This window comes from Ranitomeya variabilis, chromosome 1, assembly GCF_051348905.1.
Source record: "Ranitomeya variabilis isolate aRanVar5 chromosome 1, aRanVar5.hap1, whole genome shotgun sequence".
Taxonomy (NCBI): domain Eukaryota; kingdom Metazoa; phylum Chordata; class Amphibia; order Anura; family Dendrobatidae; genus Ranitomeya; species Ranitomeya variabilis.
In genome coordinates, this window is record NC_135232.1 from 706,147,135 (window position 1) to 706,169,748 (window position 22,614).

Consider the following 22,614-nt stretch of genomic DNA (forward strand, 5'->3'; position numbering starts at 1 on the left):
GCATGCCGACGCATCTGCATACAATGCATGTCCCTGCGTACCCAATGTTAAAGATAGGTACGCAGGGAAACGCAGGACACATACAGAAGTAGGCGGAGCTTCAGGGAGGAAGAAGGGAGGAAGTACGCAGCCATCCACAGCCCTCCTGAATGCAAATGTGAACCTAGCCTTAGGGTACCGTCACACAGTACCATTTTAATCGCTACGACGGCACGATCCGTGACGTCGCAGCGATCGTATTATTATCGCTCCAGCGTCGTAGACTGCGGTCACACGTTGCAATCACGGCGCTGGAGCGATGCCGAAGTCCCCGGGTAACCAGGGTAAACATCGGGTTACTAAGCGCAGGGCCGCGCTTAGTAACCCGATGTTTACCCTGGTTACCAGTGTAAACGTAAAAAAAACAAACAGTACATACTCACATTCCGGTGTCTGTCCCCCGGCGTTCTGCTTCTCTGCACTGTGTAAGCACCATAGCCGGAAAGCACAGCGGTGACGTCACCGCTGTGCTCGCTTTCCGGCCGGCAGGCGCTCACAGTGCAGAGAAGCTGAGACGCCGGAGGACAGACACCGGAATGTGAGTATGTACTGTTTGTTTTTTTTTACCTTTACGCTGGTAACCACGGTAAACATCGGGTTACTAAGCGCGGCCCTGCGCTTAGTTACCTGATGTTTACCCTGGTTACAAGCGAACGCATCGCTGGATCGCTGTCACACACAACGATCCAGCGATGACAGCGGGTGATCAAGCGACGAAAGAAAGTTCCAAACGATCTGCTACGACGTACGATTCTCAGCAGGATCCCTGATCGCTGCTGCGTGTCAGACACAGCGATATCGTATGGATATCGCTGGAACGTCACGGATCGTACCGTCGTAGCAATCAAAATGGTACTGTGTGACAGTACCCTTAGTCTGGCATTTTCTTGCTTCAGTTTATTATTATTATTATTATTATTATTATTATTATTATTATTATTCATTTTATAGCGCCATTATTCCATGGCGCTTTACATGTGAAAGGAGCAGAGTTCAGTTCACATATTGCACCTATTTCCTGCAGAGCCGACCTGAATCCACATTTTCGGTTTGTTTGTCTCTTTAATTACTTGATCATTTGCATTTCTGTCATCAAGGCTTCTTAGATGTTCTTCCTTAAATTGAACAAAGTCTATTTCTAATTGAGAGAGACAGTCTCTTAGGTGAGGGGTGTGAAGCATTGGGGGCATCAGGGTGCCTCTGGAGGTCTCTGTAGGGGTGTGGGGTCTAAGGGGTATCGTTTCTCCTTATGGAGAGTGACATACCATCTCTGGCTTGTCAAGGTAAGGAGGCTTATTCGCCGTGCAATGCTCCTCTGGGAAATATAATATGCAAATTGCCTCTTCTGAGAAAAAAGAGGACTTAAACTCTATAGCGCCACCTGTTGGAAGTAGCGATCCTACAAGTCACAATCAACCCTTTAACGAGTCGTGCAATATGACTTAGGATAAAGGCCAAATCAGTATCTCAATTCGCAGACACGGTGTTTCGGGCTGTTGGCCCTCGTCAGTGCGAAGCATGAGAACTGATTTGGCTAGGTGAGAGGCTCTGGGGTGTGGATATCAGAGGTACCTGGGGTTTCTTGTTCTATGTGAGTTTGGACTTGTCCTTCTATTAGGACTGAGCCATCAGCATAACTCAAGGACCAAATTAGCCAAACCTAGACCTAAAGGTACCGTCACACTTAGCGACGCTGCAGCGATACAGACAACGATCCCGATCGCTGCAGCGTCGCTGTTTGGTCGCTGGAGAGCTGTCACACAGACAGCTCTCCAGCGACCAACGATGCCGAGGTCCCCGGGTAACCAGGGTAAACATCGGGTTACTAAGCGCAGGGCCGCGCTTAGTAACCCGATGTTTACCCTGGTTACCAGCGTAAAAGTAAAAAAACAAACAAACAGTACATACTTACATTCCGCTGTCTGTCCCCCGGCGTTCTGCTTCTCTGTACTATGTAAGCACAGCGGCCGGAAAGCAGCGCGGCCCTGCGCTTAGTAACTCGATGTTTACCCTGGTTACCAGTGAAGACATCGCTGGATCGGCGTCACACACACCGATCCAGCGATGTCTGCGGGAGATCCAGCGACGAAATAAGGTGCTGGCCTCCTAGCTCCGACCAATGACATCACAGCAGGATCCAGATCGCTGCTGCCTGTCAAACACAACGATATCGCTATCCAGGACGCTGCAACGTCACGGATTGCTAGCGATATCGTTGTTAAGTTGTTCAGTGTGAAGGTACCTTATCTCCATTGTAGATTCAGAACCCCTCAGACCATAAATCAACAAGATTAGTTTTGCTTTCCGAATGGGTGGTCTTCATGATCGGAAGAGATGGGAATAGGATCATAGATAACATAGAGGTCAAGATAAGATTCCCATGAGGGCACTAATCCTTCTCTGTCTCCACCTAGATGGCCAGGAATCAACTCTACTTTATGGAGAGTTGTCTAAATTTCCTTGACATCTCCCAGCCTTCAACCAGAATCATGGAAGGTTCCCTACTGATATTAAAGTGTCATTGCAGGATGGATGAGGCCTCATGTCATTAGTGGCTATGAGATGGCTATTGATTTTTTTTTTTTACATTTTTGTAATTGCATGAAGGCTACATTTAACGAATGCTAATGCTATAACATGGGTTAGCAGGTCCTATTATTTACGCCAAGGGGGTTTTGTTGGGCATGTATGGCCCAGGTTGGCAGCGGGTGTTTGGAGCGGATGCCATCATACAAGGCAGGTGCTTGTTGTGTTATACAGCTTGCATCAGCCTCTTAACAGCAGCGACCAGAGCTAACTTTGATCGCTGCTGTTTAACTATTGGTCAATCTTGAACAGTGCCATTTTCAATATTTTGAAAAGCTGTGGGTATCCGTTTATGCACCCATCGGCCCCCCTGTAACTCAATTATGGGGACTCGCCACCATATTGGCGCTCCATTGAATCCCAGTCCTAGGCAGTCGTTATGTTTTAGCTACATACTGCAATTGTATCAAACGATCACTGGTCAAGATGCCTGTAAGTCTAAGAAAAAAAGTAAGTTAAAAGTTTAGGAAAAAAATAAAAATAAATCTATAATATAACGCTGGGAGCGTCACTCTGTCCGAAGCCTTTATAGACTGCGCAAGCGCAAGCGCCGGCACTCAGCACAGCCACGCACAGCCGCCCGCACTCACCAGAGCCACGCACAGCCGCCTGCACTCACCAGAGCCACGCACAGCCGCCCGCACTCACCAGAGCCACGCACAGCCGCCCGCACTCACCAGAGCCACGCACAGCCGCCCGCACTCACCAGAGCCACGCACAGCCGCCCGCACTCACCAGAGCCACGCACAGCCGCCCGCACTCACCAGAGCCACGCACAGCCGCCCGCACTCAGCAGAGCCATGCACAGCCGCCCGCACTCAGCAGAGCCACGCACAGCCGCCCGCACTCAGCAGAGCCACGCACAGCCGCCCGCACTCAGCAGAGCCATGCACAGCCGCCCGCACTCAGCACAGCCGCCCGCACTCAGCACAGCCGCCCGCACTCAGCAGAGCCACGCACAGCTGCCCGCACTCACCAGAGCCACGCACAGCCGCCCGCACTCACCAGAGCCACGCACAGCCGCCCGCACTCAGCACAGCCACGCACAGCCGCCCGCACTCAGCACAGCCACGCACAGCCGCCCGCACTCACCACAGCCACGCACAGCCGCCCGCACTCACCAGAGCCACGCACAGCCGCCCGCACTCACCAGAGCCACGCACAGCCGCCCGCACTCACCAGAGCCACGCACAGCCGCCCGCACTCACCAGAGCCACGCACAGCCGCCCGCACTCAGCACAGCCGCCCGCACTCAGCAGAGCCATGCACAGCCGCCCGCACTCAGCAGAGCCGCCCGCACTCAGCAGAGGCACGCACAGCCGCCCGCACTCAGCACAGCCACGCACAGCTGCCCGCAATCACCAGAGCCACGCACAGCCGCCCGCACTCACCAGAGCCACGCACAGCCGCCCGCACTCACCAGAGCCACGCACAGCCGCCCGCACTCAGCACAGCCACGCACAGCCGCCCGCACTCAGCAGAGCCACGCACAGCCGCCTGCACTCAGCAGAACCACGCACAGCCGCCCGCACTCAGCACAGCCACGCACAGCCGCCCGCACTCAGCACAGCCACGCACAGCCGCCCGCACTCACCAGAGCCACGCACAGCCGCCCGCACTCACCAGAGCCACGCACAGCCGCCCGCACTCACCAGAGCCACGCACAGCCGCCCGCACTCACCAGAGCCACGCACAGCCGCCCGCACTCACCAGAGCCACGCACAGCCGCCCGCACTCACCAGAGCCACGCACAGCCGCCCGCACTCAGCACAGCCACACACAGCCGCCCGCACTCAGCACAGCCACGCACAGCCGCCCGCACTCAGCACCGCCACGCACAGCCGCCCGCACTCAGCACCGCCACGCACAGCCGCCTGCACTCAGCACCGCCACGCTCAGCCGCCCTCACTCACCACAGCCACGCACAGCCGCCCTCACTCACCACAGCCACGCACAGCCGCCCGCGCTCAGCACAGCCGCCCGCGCTCAGCACAGCCGCCCGCGCTCAGCACAGCCGCCCGCGCTCAGCACAGCCGCACTCTGGCAGTAGAGCCGGAGAGAGAAAGATGGGAGCAACATATGGCAGAATGGAAACAGGAACAGGCAGAATGGGGGCGCGGGATGGGAGCAGCACATGACAGAATGTTTGCGCACGATGGGGGCGCACACATGACAGGATGGGGGTGCAGGATGGGAGCACATGACAGGATGGGGCGCAGGATGGTAGCACATGACAGGATGGGGGTGTAGGATGGAGCAGCATATGACAGGATGGGGGCGCAGGATGGAGCAGCACGTGACAGGATGGGGGCGCAGGATGGGAGCACATGACAGGATGGGGACGCAGGATGGAGCTTCACATGACAGGATGGGGGCGCAGGATGGAGCAGCACATGACAGGATGGGGCCGCAGGATGGAGCAGCACATGACAAGATGGGAGAGCAAGATGGGAGCAGCACATACCAGGATGGTGACCATATACCAATATAAATGCTCGCCACCCGGGCGTAGAACGGGTTCAATAGCTAGTATATATATAAGTTTACATTGCTCCATTTTTTCCAAATTCCTTTTTTATCGCCAAGTATGTAAAAGTTAGAACTAAGAAAATATCAAATTAATTAACCTGTACTGTAAATAATGTAGAAAATTTTTTTTAAAACAGCAGAATCAAAACGTATATGCTCCAAAATGGTACCAATAAAAACTTCAGCTCTCAAAAGAAAAAAGCAAGCCTTAATATAGTTCCATCACTGGAAAAAGTTCTTGGTCTCGGAAAATAAGGACACAAGCCAAACTTTCTATTTTTTACAAAGTTCACAATGTTTTTTAAAAGCCGAAAATAATAATAATAATGAAAAATAGAAAAAAAATTGTACAAATTTTGAATTAATTTCATCATGCTGATGGGTCATTTTTACCGCACAATGAGCGTCATAGGAAAAAAAAAATAATAATTGGGGGAAAATTGTTATTTACACCTTTTTATCCCACTTGGAATTTTTCTTTTTTGCTTTTCAGTAGCTTATATTGGAAGGTGAATGATGTTATTCAAAATTATAGAAAAAAAGGAATAAAAATTAGATGGGAGAGGTCTTGGCACTTCAGACAATGATAGTGACAAGCTCTTCAGACACCAAGATGGTGCATAATTATTTCTCCATTAAATGTCAGGGTCGATATAAAACATGAAGACCACCGCACAGTATTTCCCGCGGGATTTCCAGCCTTGCTATTGTCCTGTCACTGTGGACCTGGCTGCTTTCTGGTTGAAGAGATTTACTGTCCCTTTTGGCACCAGGACGTAGACTGTGATGTCACCAACAACTCGTATATCATCAGAGCCGTCCCCATGACTCAGCAGTAATACCACCACAAGATATACGTAGCCTATAATTGCCAACGCCTTCAATGGGACCAGACTCTTGACAAGTCGAGATTATGACGCATCGATATAGATATTAGTGAAGGATTATTAAACTGTATAGCGGGCACAATGCTGTCAGGGGTTAACGTCCTCCTGGAGTTTCCAAACCCAGACTCCTCCATTAGAGAAGTGTGATCCATCACTGCACAGAACACGTCTCCTCCAGAGTCCAGTGGTGGAGTCTTTACACCACTCCATCCGACGCTCGGCATTGTGCTTGGTGATGTACGGCTGCTCGGCCATGAAGCTCCCGGCGGGGGCGCAGTGTTTGTGCTGATGTTATACCAGAGGAGTATTGGAGTCAGCAGAGCGCTGGTAGCGTTATGCTGTCTGCTCCTCAGCACTCGGCCCCCTTGGCTGCATGCACCTCCAGCACATTACGGCAGCCATATTATAAGGGTGCAGCATCGTAGTTTTATGTCGCGAATATACCGGAGTTTGGACTGTTTCTATTGTGCAAATATACAGTTAGGTCCATATATATTTGGACAGAGACAACATTTTTCTAATTTTGGTTATAGACATTTCCACAATGAATTTTAAACAAAACTATTCAGATGCAGTTGAAGTTCAGACTTTCAGCTTTCATTTGAGGGTATCCACATTAAAATTGGATGAAGGGTTTAGGAGTTTCAGCTCCTTAACATGTGCCACCCTGTTTTTAAAGGGACCAAAAGTAATTGGACAATTGACTCCAAGGCTATTTCATGGACAGGTGTGGGCAATCCCTTCATTATGTCATTCTCAATTAAGCAGATAAAAGGCCTGGAGTTGATTTGAGATGTGGTGCTTGCATTTGGAAGGTTTTGCTGTGAAGTAAATATGCGGTCAAAAGCGCTCTCCATGCAGGTGAAACAAGCCATCCTTAAGCTGTGAAAACAGAAAAAACGCATCCGAGAAATTGCTACAATATTAGGAGTGGCAAAATCTACAGATTGGTACATCCTGAGAAAGAAAGAAAGCACTGGTGAACTCATCAATGCAAAAAAACCTGGGCGCCCACGGAAGACAACAGTGGTGGATGATCGCAGAATAATCTCCATGGTGAAGGGAAACCTCTTCACAACAGCCAACCAAGTGAACAACACTCTCCAGGAGGTCGGCGTATCAATATCCAAATCTACCATAAAGAGAAGACTGCATGAAAGTAAATACAGAGGGTTCACTGCACGGTGCAAGCCACTCATAAGCATCAAGAATAAAAAGGCTGGACTGGACTTTGGTAAAAAACATCTAAAAAGCCAGCACAGTTCTGGAAGAACATTCTTTGGACAGATGAAACCAAGATCAACCTCTACCAGAATGATGGAAAGAGAAAAGAATGGCGAAGGCGTGGTACAGCTCATGATCCAAAGCATACCACATCATCTGTAAAACACTGCAGAGGCAATGTGATGGCTTGGGCATGCATGGCTGCCAGTGGCACTGGGTCACTAGTGTTTATTGATGATGTGACACAGGACAGAAGCAGCCGAATGAATTCTGAGGTATTCAGAGCCATACTGTATGCTCAGATGCAGCCAAACTGATTGGTCGTCGTTTCATATTACAGATGGACAATGACCCAAAACATAAAGCCAAAGCAACCCAGGAGTTTATTAAAGCAAAGAAGTGGAATATTCCTGAATGGCCAAGTCAGTCACCTGATCTCAACCCAATTGAGCATGCATTTCACTTGTTAAAGACTAAACTTCAGACAGAAAGGCCCACAAACAAACAGCAACTGAAAACCACCACAGTGAAGGCCTGGCAGAGCATCAAAAAGGAGTTAACACAGCGTCTGGTGATGTCCATGAGTTCAAGACTTCAGGCAGTCATTGCCAACAAAGGGTTTTCAACCAAGTACTAGAAATGAACATTTTATTTAAAATTATTTAATCTGTCCAATTACTTTTGGTCCCTTTAAAAACAGGGTGGCACATGTTAAGGAGCTAAAACTCCTAAACCCTTCATCCAATTTTAATGTGGATACCCTCAAATGAAAGCTGAAAGTCTGAACTTCAACTGCATCTGAATTGTTTTGTTTAAAATTCATTGTGGTAATGTCTATAACCAAAATAAGAAAAATGTTGTCTCTGTCCAAATATATATGGACCTAACTGTATACTAAGCAGTCACCCCCTCCATGAATGGGTAGGATATGAGTGACTGTCTATTTTTTATTTTGCACCTGTGTTGCCAACATCTTGCTACTTGGGCTGGCTGCATCCTGTAGTGCATTTGTTCTGAGACCTGGGCAGGTAAGCGGTGCTGCCCCTTTTCAGCTGTGTTTTTGGATTTTTGGAGGATTTTCAGTCGTCTTTTGTGTCTTTGCTACTAAGTTCACATTATCTAATATATAAAGCTGAATGTGTGTATGTGTGTATGTATGTATGTATGTATGTATGTATGTATGTATGTGTGTGTGTATGTCCGGGATTGGCATCTGAACCGTCGCAGCTACAGCCACAAAATTTTGCACAGTCACACGTCTGGACCCCGAGAGCGTCATAGGCTATGTTGTGAGGTGAAATTTTAACCCCGCGCTTTCCAATTCACCAAACAATTTTGCCCCTATCTACATAATGGGGAAAAATGAAAGGAAAAGTGTTGGAGGCAAATTAACAGCTGCCAGATGTGAACAAGGGGGACTTAAAGAATGACAGCGATGGCGCCAAAGAGTATATACTGTACAGTTGCTAAGGTGGGGCCCCGACATGTGATAATCACCACACCACCACGGGGATATGAACACACACACAAAATGCGCCACACTACCACGTGCTCGAACACATATACCACCCTCAGCGCACATTTCACCACACATACACCAACCTCGCCACATAAAAGTCGAAACACAAAAGTCGCCGCTCAAAACTCGCCACGCGCAAAACTCTCCACATGCAAAACTCTCCACACGTGCAAAACTCACCTCATGGAAAACTCGCCACACGCAAAACTTGCACATGCGGAAAAATTGCCACATGCACAAAAGTTGCAACACATGCAAAAGTTGCCTCACACAAAACTTGCACATACTCAAAAGGCACCACACATAAAACTCGCCACGCGCAAAACTCGCCATGCGCAAAACTTCCTGCACACAACTTGCTACACTAACCTGTCACATGCAACTCGACACACAAAAAGTTGCTACACGCAGTCGCCACACAAAACTCATCTCACAAAAGTCGCTACATGCATGTCGCCACACGCAACTCAACACACACAACTTGACACACGAAACTTGCCCTAAAACACACACAAGTCTGGTATTATCCTTCAAAAATAAAAATCTGATTAATAAGCAGACAAACTACAAGAGCAACAAATGTACCATATGGGAATCCTGCAGCTGTCAGTCACATGATCAGTCTATTATGTGTATGTGTGAGCTAATATATACTGCCAGGGGGTGGGCTTACTGTTGGCTGGGGATATATCAGGCTGCCAATTTAGCTTACAAATACTGAGGTAAAAATACTGACCAAATAACGTGTGAACGAGGTCTAATACAGGAGGAGATGACATACAGATATATACTATATACAGGAGGAGATGACACAGGTATATACTATTTACAGGGGAGATGACACACAGATATATACTATATACAGGAGAGATAATACACGTATATACTATATAGAGGAGGAGATGACATACAGGTACATACTACATACAGGAGGAGATGACATACAGGTATATACTATATACAGGAGATGACACACAGGTATATACTATATACAGGAGCAGATTACCTACAGGTATATAGTATATACAGGAGGAGATGACATACAGGTATATGCTATGTATAGGAGGAGATGACATACAGGTATATACTATATACAGGAGGAGATGACACACAGATATATACTATATATAGGTGAGATGACACACAGGTATATACTATATACAGGAGGAGATTACATACAGGTATATACTATATATAGGAGGAGATGACATACAGGTATATACTATATACAGGGGAGATGACACACAGCAGGTATATACTATATACAGGGGAGATGACATACAGGTATATACTATATACAGGAGATGACATACAGGTGTATACTATATATAAAGGAGATGACAAACATGTATATACTGAGGTGAAAATGAGAGGTGTGAGGTGAAAATGAAAAGGTGTGAGTGCAAAATGAGAGGAGTGAGGGAAAATAGTGGAGTGATCGGAAAATGACAGATGTGAGGTCAAAATGACAAGTGTTAGGGGGGAATGAGAGGAGTGAGGGGGAAAATAAGAGGAGTGAGGGGGAAAATGAGAGGTCTGTGGGAGAAAATGAGAGATGTGAGGGGGAAAATGAAAGATGTGATGGGGAAAATGAGAGGCGTGATGGGAAAATAAGAGAAGTGAGGTGCTATAACTAACCACAGATATTTACTATGCCCAGGCAACGTCGGGCTCTTCAGCTAGTTATATATAAGGGTGCAGCGTTGTAGTTTCAGAAGTTTGAACGGTTTCATTTCCGTATATTTCAGAATCCATTCCTCCCATTAAAATAAATATTGACACTTCTCCGCCTATCCTGCAATAAGGATGCGAGGATGGGGTTGGAGAATATTAGCTGGAATATTCCCAGGACTTTATTCCCTCCCAGGAATAATGTGGCCACAGTCAGCCAAGTCCACAGGGAAAAAAACCCTGCACAAAGCATCATGGTTCTGATTTTGGAGACTATGAAAGCATTTAGAGGGCTAATTTGAAAGAATCGCCTTTAGTGCTCTATGTGTTATAGGATCTTGATTGTATCCATGTTAAAATATTGAATGGGTGGAATTGCCCTTTAAGGACCTGTGAGTGGCCCGGGTGCATTGCACCTATCCTGATTGGATTGTGGAGGACATTCATAATTTTTATTGTTTATCTACTCTACGAAAGTGTCTTAGGTGGCACTTGACCGAGGTGAGAAATTCTTCTATCCTTCAGTATGCTGGAGTAGCCTTTGGTACCATAGAGTTGGTGCGGGACCATTGTGGGCACTTGGTAGAAGAAGACGTGCACTTTTTTTGTTTAATTTGCCCAGGCCCCTGACAACCTCACTTCTTGTAGTTCTCTAGTCAATGACCTTGAAGGCGCTACCCTCAGGATAGAGTCCCCCAGATCTGCAATGGTTGATCCTAAAAGCCATTTATCTGGGCTGTATCCAAGGCGTACCCTTAGAATGAGCCATCTATATTTGACAAGTGAGGGTCTGATTCTTGGCATCAGCTTAGTAAAGGTACAAGCCACCATCAGACACAACCTTAGCGATCGCCGCAGATCTGTAAGTCGTCTGTTCAGTGGTGGTGTCAGGAATCAACCAATCCATTTTTGATGGCCAAGTTAAAGGATTGTAGTCCAGTTGAACCCCTTTAACATTTTTTGGGTAAGATTTCTTCCTAGTTATACTCACATCCAGATCTTTATAACAATGTCCTGTATGAGGTTGTAAGCTGTTACCGAGGAGCGGAGGTATTTCATTAAATCTGAACCCTCCTAAGCCGTCTATATGAGCATGCAAGTCATAGGAAGCTGAATAACATGATACCTTGATATCTGCAATCCGATGTTTTATTCCAGAGAAATCCACATTTTTGCCAATATGTAAATGAGTGGTTAATATCTATGGGCCAGACATAGATCTCCCTGTGAATCTGCCTCCAAATGAAAGGAGGAGTTACCAGTGTGAGACATGTAGATTAAGAGAGAAGACTGTCAGTTATTTCATGTCTCACACTGGTAACCCTCCCTTTTATTTAAAATAAGCTCTGGAGGCAGATTCTCATGGAGATCTATGTCCGGCCCATAGATCTTAACAGCTCATTTACATATTAAGAAAAATGAGGATTACTCTGAAACAAAACATCAGATCACAGATATGAAGGTATCATTTTATTCAGTTTCCTATGACCTACATGCCCACATAGGTGGCTTAGGGGGGGAGATCCTACTGACATATTCCTTTCAAAGTTCTGATGTTATGATTACTTATGTGATTTTAGGGCCAACATTTGATTCTCTATACAAAGGGTTTTCACTACCCAACTTTATAAGCCATGGGAGCTTCTCACATGTATCTATCACCTATCAGAAGATTATTTTGACTGGGTATAGCCCTTTAAGCTCAGTAATTTCAAGACTGGGATAAGTGGGACAGTGGCGTTGTACCGAAACTTCAGCAGAGACCATCAAGAACTTGATGGTGGAAAGATCTACTGTAAAAGTGCAGCCTCACAATGTTCTCAAGTTTTGTTTTAATTGCATGACTGTGTATTTCCTAATCAGGATTTTGAAGATATCTAAGTTGATCCTTCTGAGATACAATTTTTCAACCTGGTGAAGTGGTCCAAAAAGGACGACCACCCTTAGTCTGTGTAAGATGACTTGGACCATTGCCAATGGCTGTTAACCTTGTAGTAACATGAGCCTGGATCAGAAATCACTTTGTTAGACTCTGCAGTCGGGCTACCATGTGTAAAAGCTTTGGAGTCTGGCATTTTGAAGCTTCTAATAGGCTATTGTAAAGAGGACCTGTCACTTTCCATTAATGTCATTGTCTTTATATGTCTTAGCTCCCGCTGTTCTCCTGAATCTGATGATATGTTTCTTTTGTTCCTGCGTCTCTCCGTTCCTGAGATACTGACCCTCTTCCCTGTATATAAATCCTAGTCTTGTTGGCAAATGGGCATGGTCCTCAACTCTGATTTGTGGGCATGCTCATGAGGACAACGCCTACTTGGCTAAGAGTAGATTTATATACAAGGAAGAAAGGGCCATATCTCAGGAACAGAGAGGCGCAGGAACAAAAGAAAAACAACGCCAGAATCAGAAAAACAGCGGCAATTACACCAGATTAAAAGGAATGGAAATTTATGACAAGTGACTGGTTCTCTGGGTTAATAATAAAGCTGTTATCAGTGCTCAGTAGGTTTGGATGCAACTAGAACTTGGATGCAATTACCATCCCCAGCTTAGATGCCCCTTTTTGATGGAAAATGACTCATGAAGACTCCCGGGTCATAAATACTACAATCTAATTTTCTCTTTTTTTTTTTGTTCTAGATACATCTTCCAACTACATCCGACAACTAGAGACCAAAGTGAAGCTCCTCGAAGATGACAATAAACTTCTGACGCAGGTATGAAAAAAATAAACATAATAATCACATTAGGACGTGGTAACGATGCGTCCGACGCATTACTCTGCGTGTGATCGCAAATAGGGATTACTTTAATTAAACCGATGAAAATTGATATTTTTTTTCTTTGCATCTCATCTAATTTCTTTGAGATAATTTCGCCCTAAGAGCCCTTGTAATTGTTAGAATAATTGCTTTTAAATGGCGACTCCGTGCTGAAGATTTTCTTACGGATGTCGAAAGGTCTCAAGACATGTCCCTGCTTCTTCTGCGTCACAAAAGGCATTGTACTTTTATCTGTCAGCCAAGCGGAACTTTCCTTCTGTACATAGATCATCTATAATGAAAATGTGCAACTTTCTGCAATACTTTGTCTTGTTACTTTCATGATCACTGTTTGCTGTCAGTGTATGGAATCCATTTTTTTTGCACAGTTTCAATATTCAGGAAACAAGAAACCCATAAAAACAACTTGTTTGTGGTCTGTGGTCATAAATCCTCAGAGAAGGTTGGAAAAAGACAGATAAAATGCTTTTACCCACTCCTGTCAGTAAGAACTCGCTGACTGTTTCTCAGTTAATTCATTCTACAGTCAGCAAAACATGGTGCAACACGAATCCTATAAAAGGAAAACGGTGCAAAATTTGTAATGAAACCTAATTATAGAAATAATTCTTGGTCCCACATACATGCGTTTATAACAACAACAAAAAAGCCCTTAATAGAGGTTCTCACTGAACAGAAAGAACTCAATTTTGTGATTCACCCCTTATAAAGGGGTTAATTATGATTTTTTTTTTTGCCTGGTTTGTTTTGCAGCCAGCGGCATTATTGACTTAGTAATTGGATAAATGGCGGAGCTCCGTAATGATCCGCATGATGTTGTGGTTCATTAGGACGATGGCGTGAGACGGGGGGGGGGGCTCCTGCCATATTTCATGTGGTTATCACGAACGGATTTGTGATTATTGATGTCTCTCTTTATGGACTGTAGGAAGGTCATAGAGGTGTATAGATAATTAACCAGTGGTCCCATCTGCCTCCAGGGGGGATTACATGTGGCTGGGAAATGTTTGTGCCCCTCCTTTGCAGAAATAGGGTAATTAAATCATAAATGGCCCACGGAGCGGTTCTTAGTGTTTTACATTAACCGGCTTGTGTCATGTCTTGTGGCGCCATCCTAATAATCCATCCATCATGTTCGCTCATCCCAGTGTCTGGGGATGCTAGACCCACCAGTGATAATTCGGGATACGGTTATATCGTTGCAGCAAGGGCTGCACATAGCCAAAGGGCAGACACTCACAGATCAGCGACATTGGGTAATGGGGCATAAGGATGCCGGCGCTACAACTGCAGGTTCCTGATGTGTCGGTAAGTAGTGCCCAGGGGACACCCGCTGCAAGAAGCACCCTATGGCCTCCCGAGATATGCACATGGGCCCACAATATATCATACAATGTCCGATAGCTCAGCCCTGTGTCATATAGTGTAATATAGGTCCATCGAGGTCTTGTAGGTCAACTCAATGACTGCGTCCTATAGGTCCCCTGACAATTTGGGTCATTAGCAATGTGCCATGCATATTTACAGCGGACTTATGAGACACACTATACCATAGGGTTCATCTACTGGGTGGGCCATTTATATGGCTACACCTAAATAAAATGGGAATGGTTGGTGATATCAACTTCCTGTTTGTATTATAAGGGAGGGGGAAACTTTTCAAGATGGGTGGTAACCATGGTGGCCATTTTGGAGTTGGCCATTTTGGATCCAACTTTATTTTTTTCAATGGGAAGAGGGTCATGCGACACATCAAACTTATTGAGAATTTCACAAGAAAAACAATGGTGTGCTTGGTTTAACGTAACTTTATTCTTGTTATTTACAAGTTTATGACCACTTATAAAATGTGTTCAAAGTGCTGCCCATTGTGTTGAATTGTCAATGCAGCCATCTTCTCCCACTCTTGACACACTGATGGCAACACCGCGGAAGAAATGCTAGCACAGGCTTCCAGTATCCGTCGTTTCAGATACTGCACATCTCGTATCTTCACAGCATAGACAATTGCCTTCAGGTGACCCCAAAGATAAAAGTCTAAGGAGGTCAGATCGGGAGAACTTGGTGGCCATTCAACTGGCCCACGACGACCAATCCACTTTCCAGGAAACTGTTCATGTAGGAATGCTCGGACCTGACACCCAAGATGGTTATCACCACAATCCAACACAATGGGAAGCACTTTGAGCACATTTTATAAGTGGTCATAAACTTGTAAATAACTGATGAAAGAATAAAGTTACATTAAAACTAAGCACACCATTGTTTTTCTTGTGAAATTCTCAACCTCCTGCTCTGTGGCCTCCCCTCTAACACTCTCGCACCCCTCCAATCTATTATAAACTCTGCTGCCCGACTAATCCACCTGTCCCCCCGCTATTCCCCGGCCTCTCCCCTCTGTCAATCCCTTCACTGGCTCCTCATTGCCCAGAGACTCCAGTACAAAAGCCTAACCATGACATACAAAGCCATCCACAACCTGTCTCCTCCACACATCTGTGACCTCGTCTCCCGGTACTTACCTGCACGCAACCCCCGATCCTCACAAGATCTCCTTCTCTACTTCCCTCTTATCTCTTCTTCCCACAATCGCATACAAAATTTCTCCCGCGCATCCCCCTACTCTGGAACTCTCTACCACAACACATCAGACTCTCACCTACCATCAAAACCTTCAAAAAGAACCTGAGGACCTACCTCTTCCGACAAGCCTACAACCTGCAGTAACCACCACTCGACCAAACCGCTGCATGACCAGCTCTACCCTCGCCTACTGTATCCTCACTCATCCCTTGTAGATTGTGAGCCCTCGCGGGCAGGGTCCTCTCTCCTGTACCATTGTGACTTGTATTGTACTGTACTTGATTTTATTATGTATACCCCTCCTCACATGTAAAGTGCCATAGAATAAATGGCGCTATAATAAATAATAATAATGTGTCACATGAACGTCTTCCTATTGGAAAAAATAGTTGGATCCAAAATGGCCGACTTCAAAATAGCCACCATGGTCACCACCCATCTTGAAAAGTTTTCCCCCTCACATATACTAATGTGCCAGAAACAGGAAGTTGATATCACCAACCATTCCCATTTTATTTAGGTGTATTCATATAAATGGCCCACCCTGTACAGTTACCGTAGCCCTATAGGAACATCCATAGTGGACCTATAGGATGCTCTGTGCCATAGGATCCATTCATAGTTTCTGTGACCCTATACACCGTATATAACAGGTTAGCCATAGTTTGTGCATCTATAGGAAACTCCCTACCATACGGCTCACCCACAGCTGCACTACCATAGGGCATACCCATAGCTTCTCCAGACCTATGGGACAGTCATAGTGTCAGTGAGCCTACAATAAGTGAACCCATGGAATATAGTATTCCTTAGGCCCACAGAAACTATAGGTCAGCACTATATCGTACTGTTTCTTGTCGGTCCACTAAAGCTATGATCCTACCCTATAGTGTATAGTGTCCTACAGGACCATAGAAACAATGGATCAGGTAAGGTGTATGGTCTACAGTGTCCTATTCACTGAACCTAGGGGTCACTTCTATGGTATAAAGTGTCCTACAGGTCCAGTGAAACTAGGGGTTAACTCTATTATTATTATTTATTTATATAGCACCATTAATTCCATGGTGCTGTACATGAGAAAGGGGTTACATACAGAGTTATAGATATCATTTACAGTAAACAGGTTTACAGTGACACACTGGTACAGAGGGGAGAGGACCCTGTCCTTGCGGACTTACATTCTATGGGATAGTGGGGAAGAGACAGAAGGTAGGGGTGAGGCGGCGGCTCTGGCGGTGGTGAGGCGGCGGCTCGGTTATTGTAGGCTGTAGGCTTTCCTGAAGAGATGGGTTTTCAGGTTCCGTCTGAAGGATCCGAGGGTGGCGGATAATCGGACGTGTTGAGGCATGGAATTCCAGAGGATGGGGGATATTCGGGAGAAATCTTGGAGGCGATTGTGTGAGGAACGAATAAGTGTGGAGGAGAGTAGGAGGTCTTGGGATGAACGAAGATTACGTGAGGGAAGATAGTGGGAGATTAGTTCAGAGATATAGGGAGGGGACAGGTTGTGGATGGCTTTGTAGATCAGTGTTAGTAGTTTGAACTGGATTCGTTGGGGGATTGGGAGCCAGTGGAGGGATTTGCAGAGGGGAGAAGCAGGGGAGTAGCGAGGAGAGAGGTGGATTAGGCGGGCAGCAGAGTTGAGGACAGACTGGAGTGGTGCAAGAGAGTTAGCGGGGAGGCCACAGAGGAGGGTGTTGCAGTAATCGAGGCGGGAGATGATGAGAGCATGCACAAGAGTTTTGGTAGATTGTGGACTGAGGAAGGAACGGATTCTGGCAATATTTTTGAGTTGGAGGCGACAGGAGGTGGCAAGAGTTTGGACGTGAGGTTTGAAGGACAGGGCAGAGTCAAGAGTTACTCCGAGGCAGCGGATTTCAGGAGCGGGAGAGAGCGTGATGCTGTTCACCATAATAGATAGATTGGGTAGGGGGGATACGTGAGGTGGGGGAAAGATGATGAATTCGGTTTTGTCTACATTGAGTTTTAGGAAGCGAGAGGTGAAGAAGGAGGATATGGCTGACAGACACTTCGGGATTCTGGACAGCAGGGAGATGACATCTGGGCCAGAGAGGTAGATCTGAGTGTCGTCTGCATACAGGTGGTACTGGAAGCCATGGGACTTTATGAGTTGTCCTAGGCCAAGGGTATAGATGGAAAAAAGTAGGGGTCCAAGGACAGAGCCTTGAGGGACTCCAACAGAGAGAGGGTGGGATGAGGAGGTAGTGTGGGGGTGGGAAACGCTAAATGTGCGGTTGGATAGATATGAGGCAATCCAGGACAGGGCGAGGTCTTTGATGCCAAGGGAAGAAAGAATCTGTAGCAGTAGGCAGTGATCGACTGTGTCGAAAGCAGAGGACAGGTCAAGAAGGAGGAGGATCTGTGTCCTATAAGTCCAGTGAACCTAGGGGTCAATACCATAGAGTTGACCCCTAGTCTTTCACATTATACCGTATTGTTGACTGGTAAAAAGTGTGAGACCGGGGGATCAGTTCTATGATATATTGTGCCCCTGTATGCTCAATGAAACTATGGGTCACCTCTACGGTATAAAGAGTCCTAATGATCCACTGAAGCTAGGGTTCAACTATATATTGTGTACTTTAGATCTTTTGAGACGTCACTTAGTCTTCTGGCATCCTGTGTGCTATAGTCTGACTGAAGCTCTGGGTCTATGGGGTCTATAGAATCCGTAGCACAGAATCCCATTGTATCTCGAGCTTCTGCCTCTTCCTCGTTTTAGTTAGGACGAGCGGATTGAAGAATCTTCCGCTTTGCCTGGCAAGGAGAGAGAAAAGTGATTTGATTGCACGTGAAGTTTGGCAGTAGGCAGAGAGGACTATTACCATAGCAGCACATTACTTCTGCTTCAAACACTTATTATTGGGTCAACCTCCGATGAGTGAAAATAGAGCACATTCATCCCGCAAAGTCCGGACTTGTCTCTTTCTATCTGCGTTATGTGTTTACAGAGGAGAAGAATCTAATGGCCACGGCTTTTCCTGCACGCACCCTGAACATATAATCCAAATTTCTAAGAACTATGTAATTAATTTACATAGAAGGATAATGGATTTTATTTATTAATTAAATGAGCTCGGACTAGAATTATGGCCTTTTGGGTCTGTGGTGGGTACTTAGATCTGGGAAACATTCTCAACCCTATTGTTGGACCTTGCGGATTTTTCTACTGCTTTCATTTCCAAGAATAGGAATCAGAATTCTTCTTGTCAATGTCTAGAGACCTGTGACCACACCAGTCACGTACCGGACATCTCCTCTAGGTCAGGAGAACGTGTCGAAGCTCTGCAGCCCCCATCTGCCCCAGTGTACAGGTGACAGACAATGGCTCGCTGTGTTGATTGAGGCTCGACGCATTGATTCCAGCATCCTGGGATTGTGACCTGAGATGCTGAAGATGACAGCTGCTCCTGACTTAAGAGTGGGCCTCTTGTCTTCTGTGTAACCTATATGTAAGGGATTAGCAAATGCACAAGACCCAACTATCTGTTTTCTCTGTCTCCAAAGCAGGTGGATTTGGCTTACATGCTAAGATGTACTCAGCAGTCATAAGTGGTTGTTTTTTTCTAAATGCTCATTAGGACTTTTATGTATTGGCAGGATATTGTCCTCTTTTTTTTTGGAGTTTTTCAGTATTATACAGTTTCAAACTTCTGGGTTTCATGAGCAGCAAATGGTATGTGATGGTGGCCACCAGTAAAATAATGGAAGTGCGCAAATAATTACATGAACTGGGATCTTAAAGGAATGGGCTCCAAGTCTTGGGATAGGTGTATGGAGACATGAACTTGTATCGGGAGGAAATGGGCTCCATGTCTTGGGTTGGGTGTATGGTGGCATGACCTGGTATTAGGAGGGAATGGACTCCATTTCTTGGGATGGGTGTATGCTGACATGAACTTGTATCAGGAGCAACTGGGCTCCAAGTGTTTGGGTGGGTGTATGGTGTCATAAACTGAGATCAAGAGGGAATAAGCTCTAATTCTTTTGATGGGTGTGTGATGGCATGAACTGGTATCATGAGGGAATGGGCTCCATGTCTTGGGATGGGTGAATGGTGGCATGAACTGCGATCAGGAGGGAGTGGCCTCCAAGTCTTGGGATAGGTTTATGGTAGTTTGAACTTGTATGAGAAGGTAATGGGCTCCATGTCTTGGGATAGTTTCTATGATGGCATGAACTTGCCAAGTTTTGAGTGAGTGTATGGTGGCATGAACTTGGTTCCACTTTCCTCCTAATACATGTGATGAAAAATAATCAGCGTGTTTGCACTAGTTTTTGGTTTAACAGGCTGTTCCTCCTTTGACTTTTTTTAGTCCTTAGGCTTAGTGTGTGTAAAAATAGCAAAATGAGTCTTCCTTACCCCCCTGCCGATCCAGTGCCGCCTTTTCGTTGCTGTCCGTGGTCTTTGTTAGCGGTGCAGAGATGAAGTCATGACTGCAGCATGTGACCTTGGCAGCCAATCACTGGGCTTAGAAGTCATGCTGATGTAGACCAATCCTGTGGTTGGCCACGGCTTTTTAATAGTGGCGCCATATTGACTAAATGAGCAACAAAAAGAACTAAAACCTATTTTACTACTTTAAAAACTGTGCACCTATACATGGAATATTATTTTTTGCAAGCCTACAATAATAATAAAACAGTGCAAGGGTTGCTCAAATATAACCATTTCTGAGCATAGTTTTACGTACAACTAACTGTATTATAGAACTCACCATACATCTACTAAAATAAGAAAAAAGATCACATTTTCCATTCCCCTGAGATGATGCGGCATTCTACCTTTATGTAAGAATCTTATATAACTGCTAATTAATAAATGCAGACAAAGAATCAATGTTCTCATCAACTGCAGAACGTTTTCTCGCTTCTTCCAATTAGCGCTAATAACTTAATTTCCTCTAAAAGGAAGAAAATGTGTATGTTGGCAGAATATCGGACTGAATCTATTAAATATCAGCAGAGTGTCTATACTATATGTTTTCATGGATTTATGGCATTGCTTTTCATTATCTTCTCATGGTGAAGCCATATTTGTAAGGTTAGAAGTACTACAGAGGCATTCTGGGGCTTATATTGGGCTCACGTATTGGGGGCCACAGCTAGGGTTGTCCCTATCCCCCTTAATCATAGATGCTGAGTGTGCAAGCACCACAATGCTAAGTGAAGGCCCATCGGTTGCAGGACACTTTGATGCCTGGTTTCTGGATTGGTTGCAGGGGCATAAGTATAATAGGTGCAGAGGGTGAAGTTACCCCCATGTCCTGAAGCCTATGGGGAACCAAAACGTCCCTTTGGCCCATATGAGAAGACCAATAAAATTAAAGACCTGTGATAGTTCAGGGGACCTGTTGGAAATTGGGCCCCCCAAGGATTGTTACTCTACTGGTTTGTTGTGAAATGTAGACTCCTATATGCTGAAAGACACCCTAGAGGACAGGGGTTCTAGCTTCTTCTGCTGGTTTCGTCCCAAGTCAATTGGGCCAAGCATTAGACTGTGCTCTCTATCTCTCCCACAAGGGGTGGGAAAGTGGGATAGGGGTGGTGAGATAAAATAGAATCCGGGATGGAAGTGGGTCCCATGTTCTGCTATCAGTGAATAAAAACATGAGGATTACAAAGAGGGAAGTGGACTCAATTTCCTTTGATGAGTGTATGGTGGCATCAGCAGGGAAGTGGACCCATGTTTTGGGATGCACGATGCTATGATCTGCTATCATTAGGGAATAGCGACATGTCAACGGGCAGGTGTATGGTGGCATGAACTGGTTTTAGGTTTGAAGTGAGCCTCATTGCCTATGATGAAGGTAAAATGGCATGAATAGATATCAGGAGGGATGTGGTCCCATCATGTATGGTGACATAATCTTTTGGCTTTAGGGTGGTTGTTCTATTTCTTGGGATGTGTATGTGGAGGCATGTCCTTGTATCTGAACCGAAGTGATGCTATGTCCTGGGATGTTTCAATGGAGTCATGACCTTGTATTACGAGAGAAATAGTCCCATGTACTGGGATTGGGGGTATAGTGCCATGAACTGGTTTTAGGTAGGAAGTGATCCTCATGGCATAGGATGGGTGTAAAATGGCATGAATAGATAGGAGGGAAGTAGCCCCATCAGGTATGGAGGCATGGTCTTTTCACTTTTGGGTGATTATCCCATTTCTTAGGATTTGTATGTGGAGCCATGATCTTATATCTGTAGGGAAGTGATGCTATGTAATGGGATGTTTCTCTGGAGGCATGGCTTTGTATCAGGAGGGAATAGGTCTTATGTCCTTGGATGTTTATATAGATCTATGACCTTGTATCAGAAGGAAAGTGGTTCCATGTCCTGAGATGTTTCTTGTGGAGTCATGACCTTGTATTACGAGAGAAATAGTCCCATGTACTGGGATGGGTGTATGGTGCCATGAACTGGTTTTAGGTGGGAAGTGATCCTCATGGCATAGGATGGGTGTAAAATGGCATGAATACATATGAGGAGGGAAGTAGCCCTATCAGGTATGGTGGCATGGTCTTTTCACTTTTGGGTGATTATCCCATTTCTTGGGATTTGTATGTGGAGGCATGACCTTGTATCAGGAGGGAAGTGGTCCCATGTTTTGGGATCTTTCTATGGAGACATGAGCTTGTATCAGGAGGGAAGTAGTCCCATGTCCTGGGATGTATCTATGAAGGTGTAACTTTGTATCATCAGGGAAGTGGTCCCATGTCCTTGGATGAGTGTATGATGACCATAAGGCAGGGTCTAGGAGACAACTTGC

The 22,614-nt window shown here is 45.8% G+C and overlaps 1 protein-coding gene across 1 annotated transcript in view; it reads left to right on the plus strand.

Moving 5' to 3' along the window:
- CCDC85C (coiled-coil domain containing 85C) overlaps positions 1-22,614 on the plus strand; it is a 139,447-nt gene that overhangs the window by 95,576 nt on the left and 21,257 nt on the right. Inside the window, exon 2 of the mRNA XM_077267350.1 lies at positions 13,096-13,172. Coding sequence (XP_077123465.1) covers positions 13,096-13,172 — 77 coding nt within the window. The remainder of the gene's footprint in view (positions 1-13,095; positions 13,173-22,614) is intronic.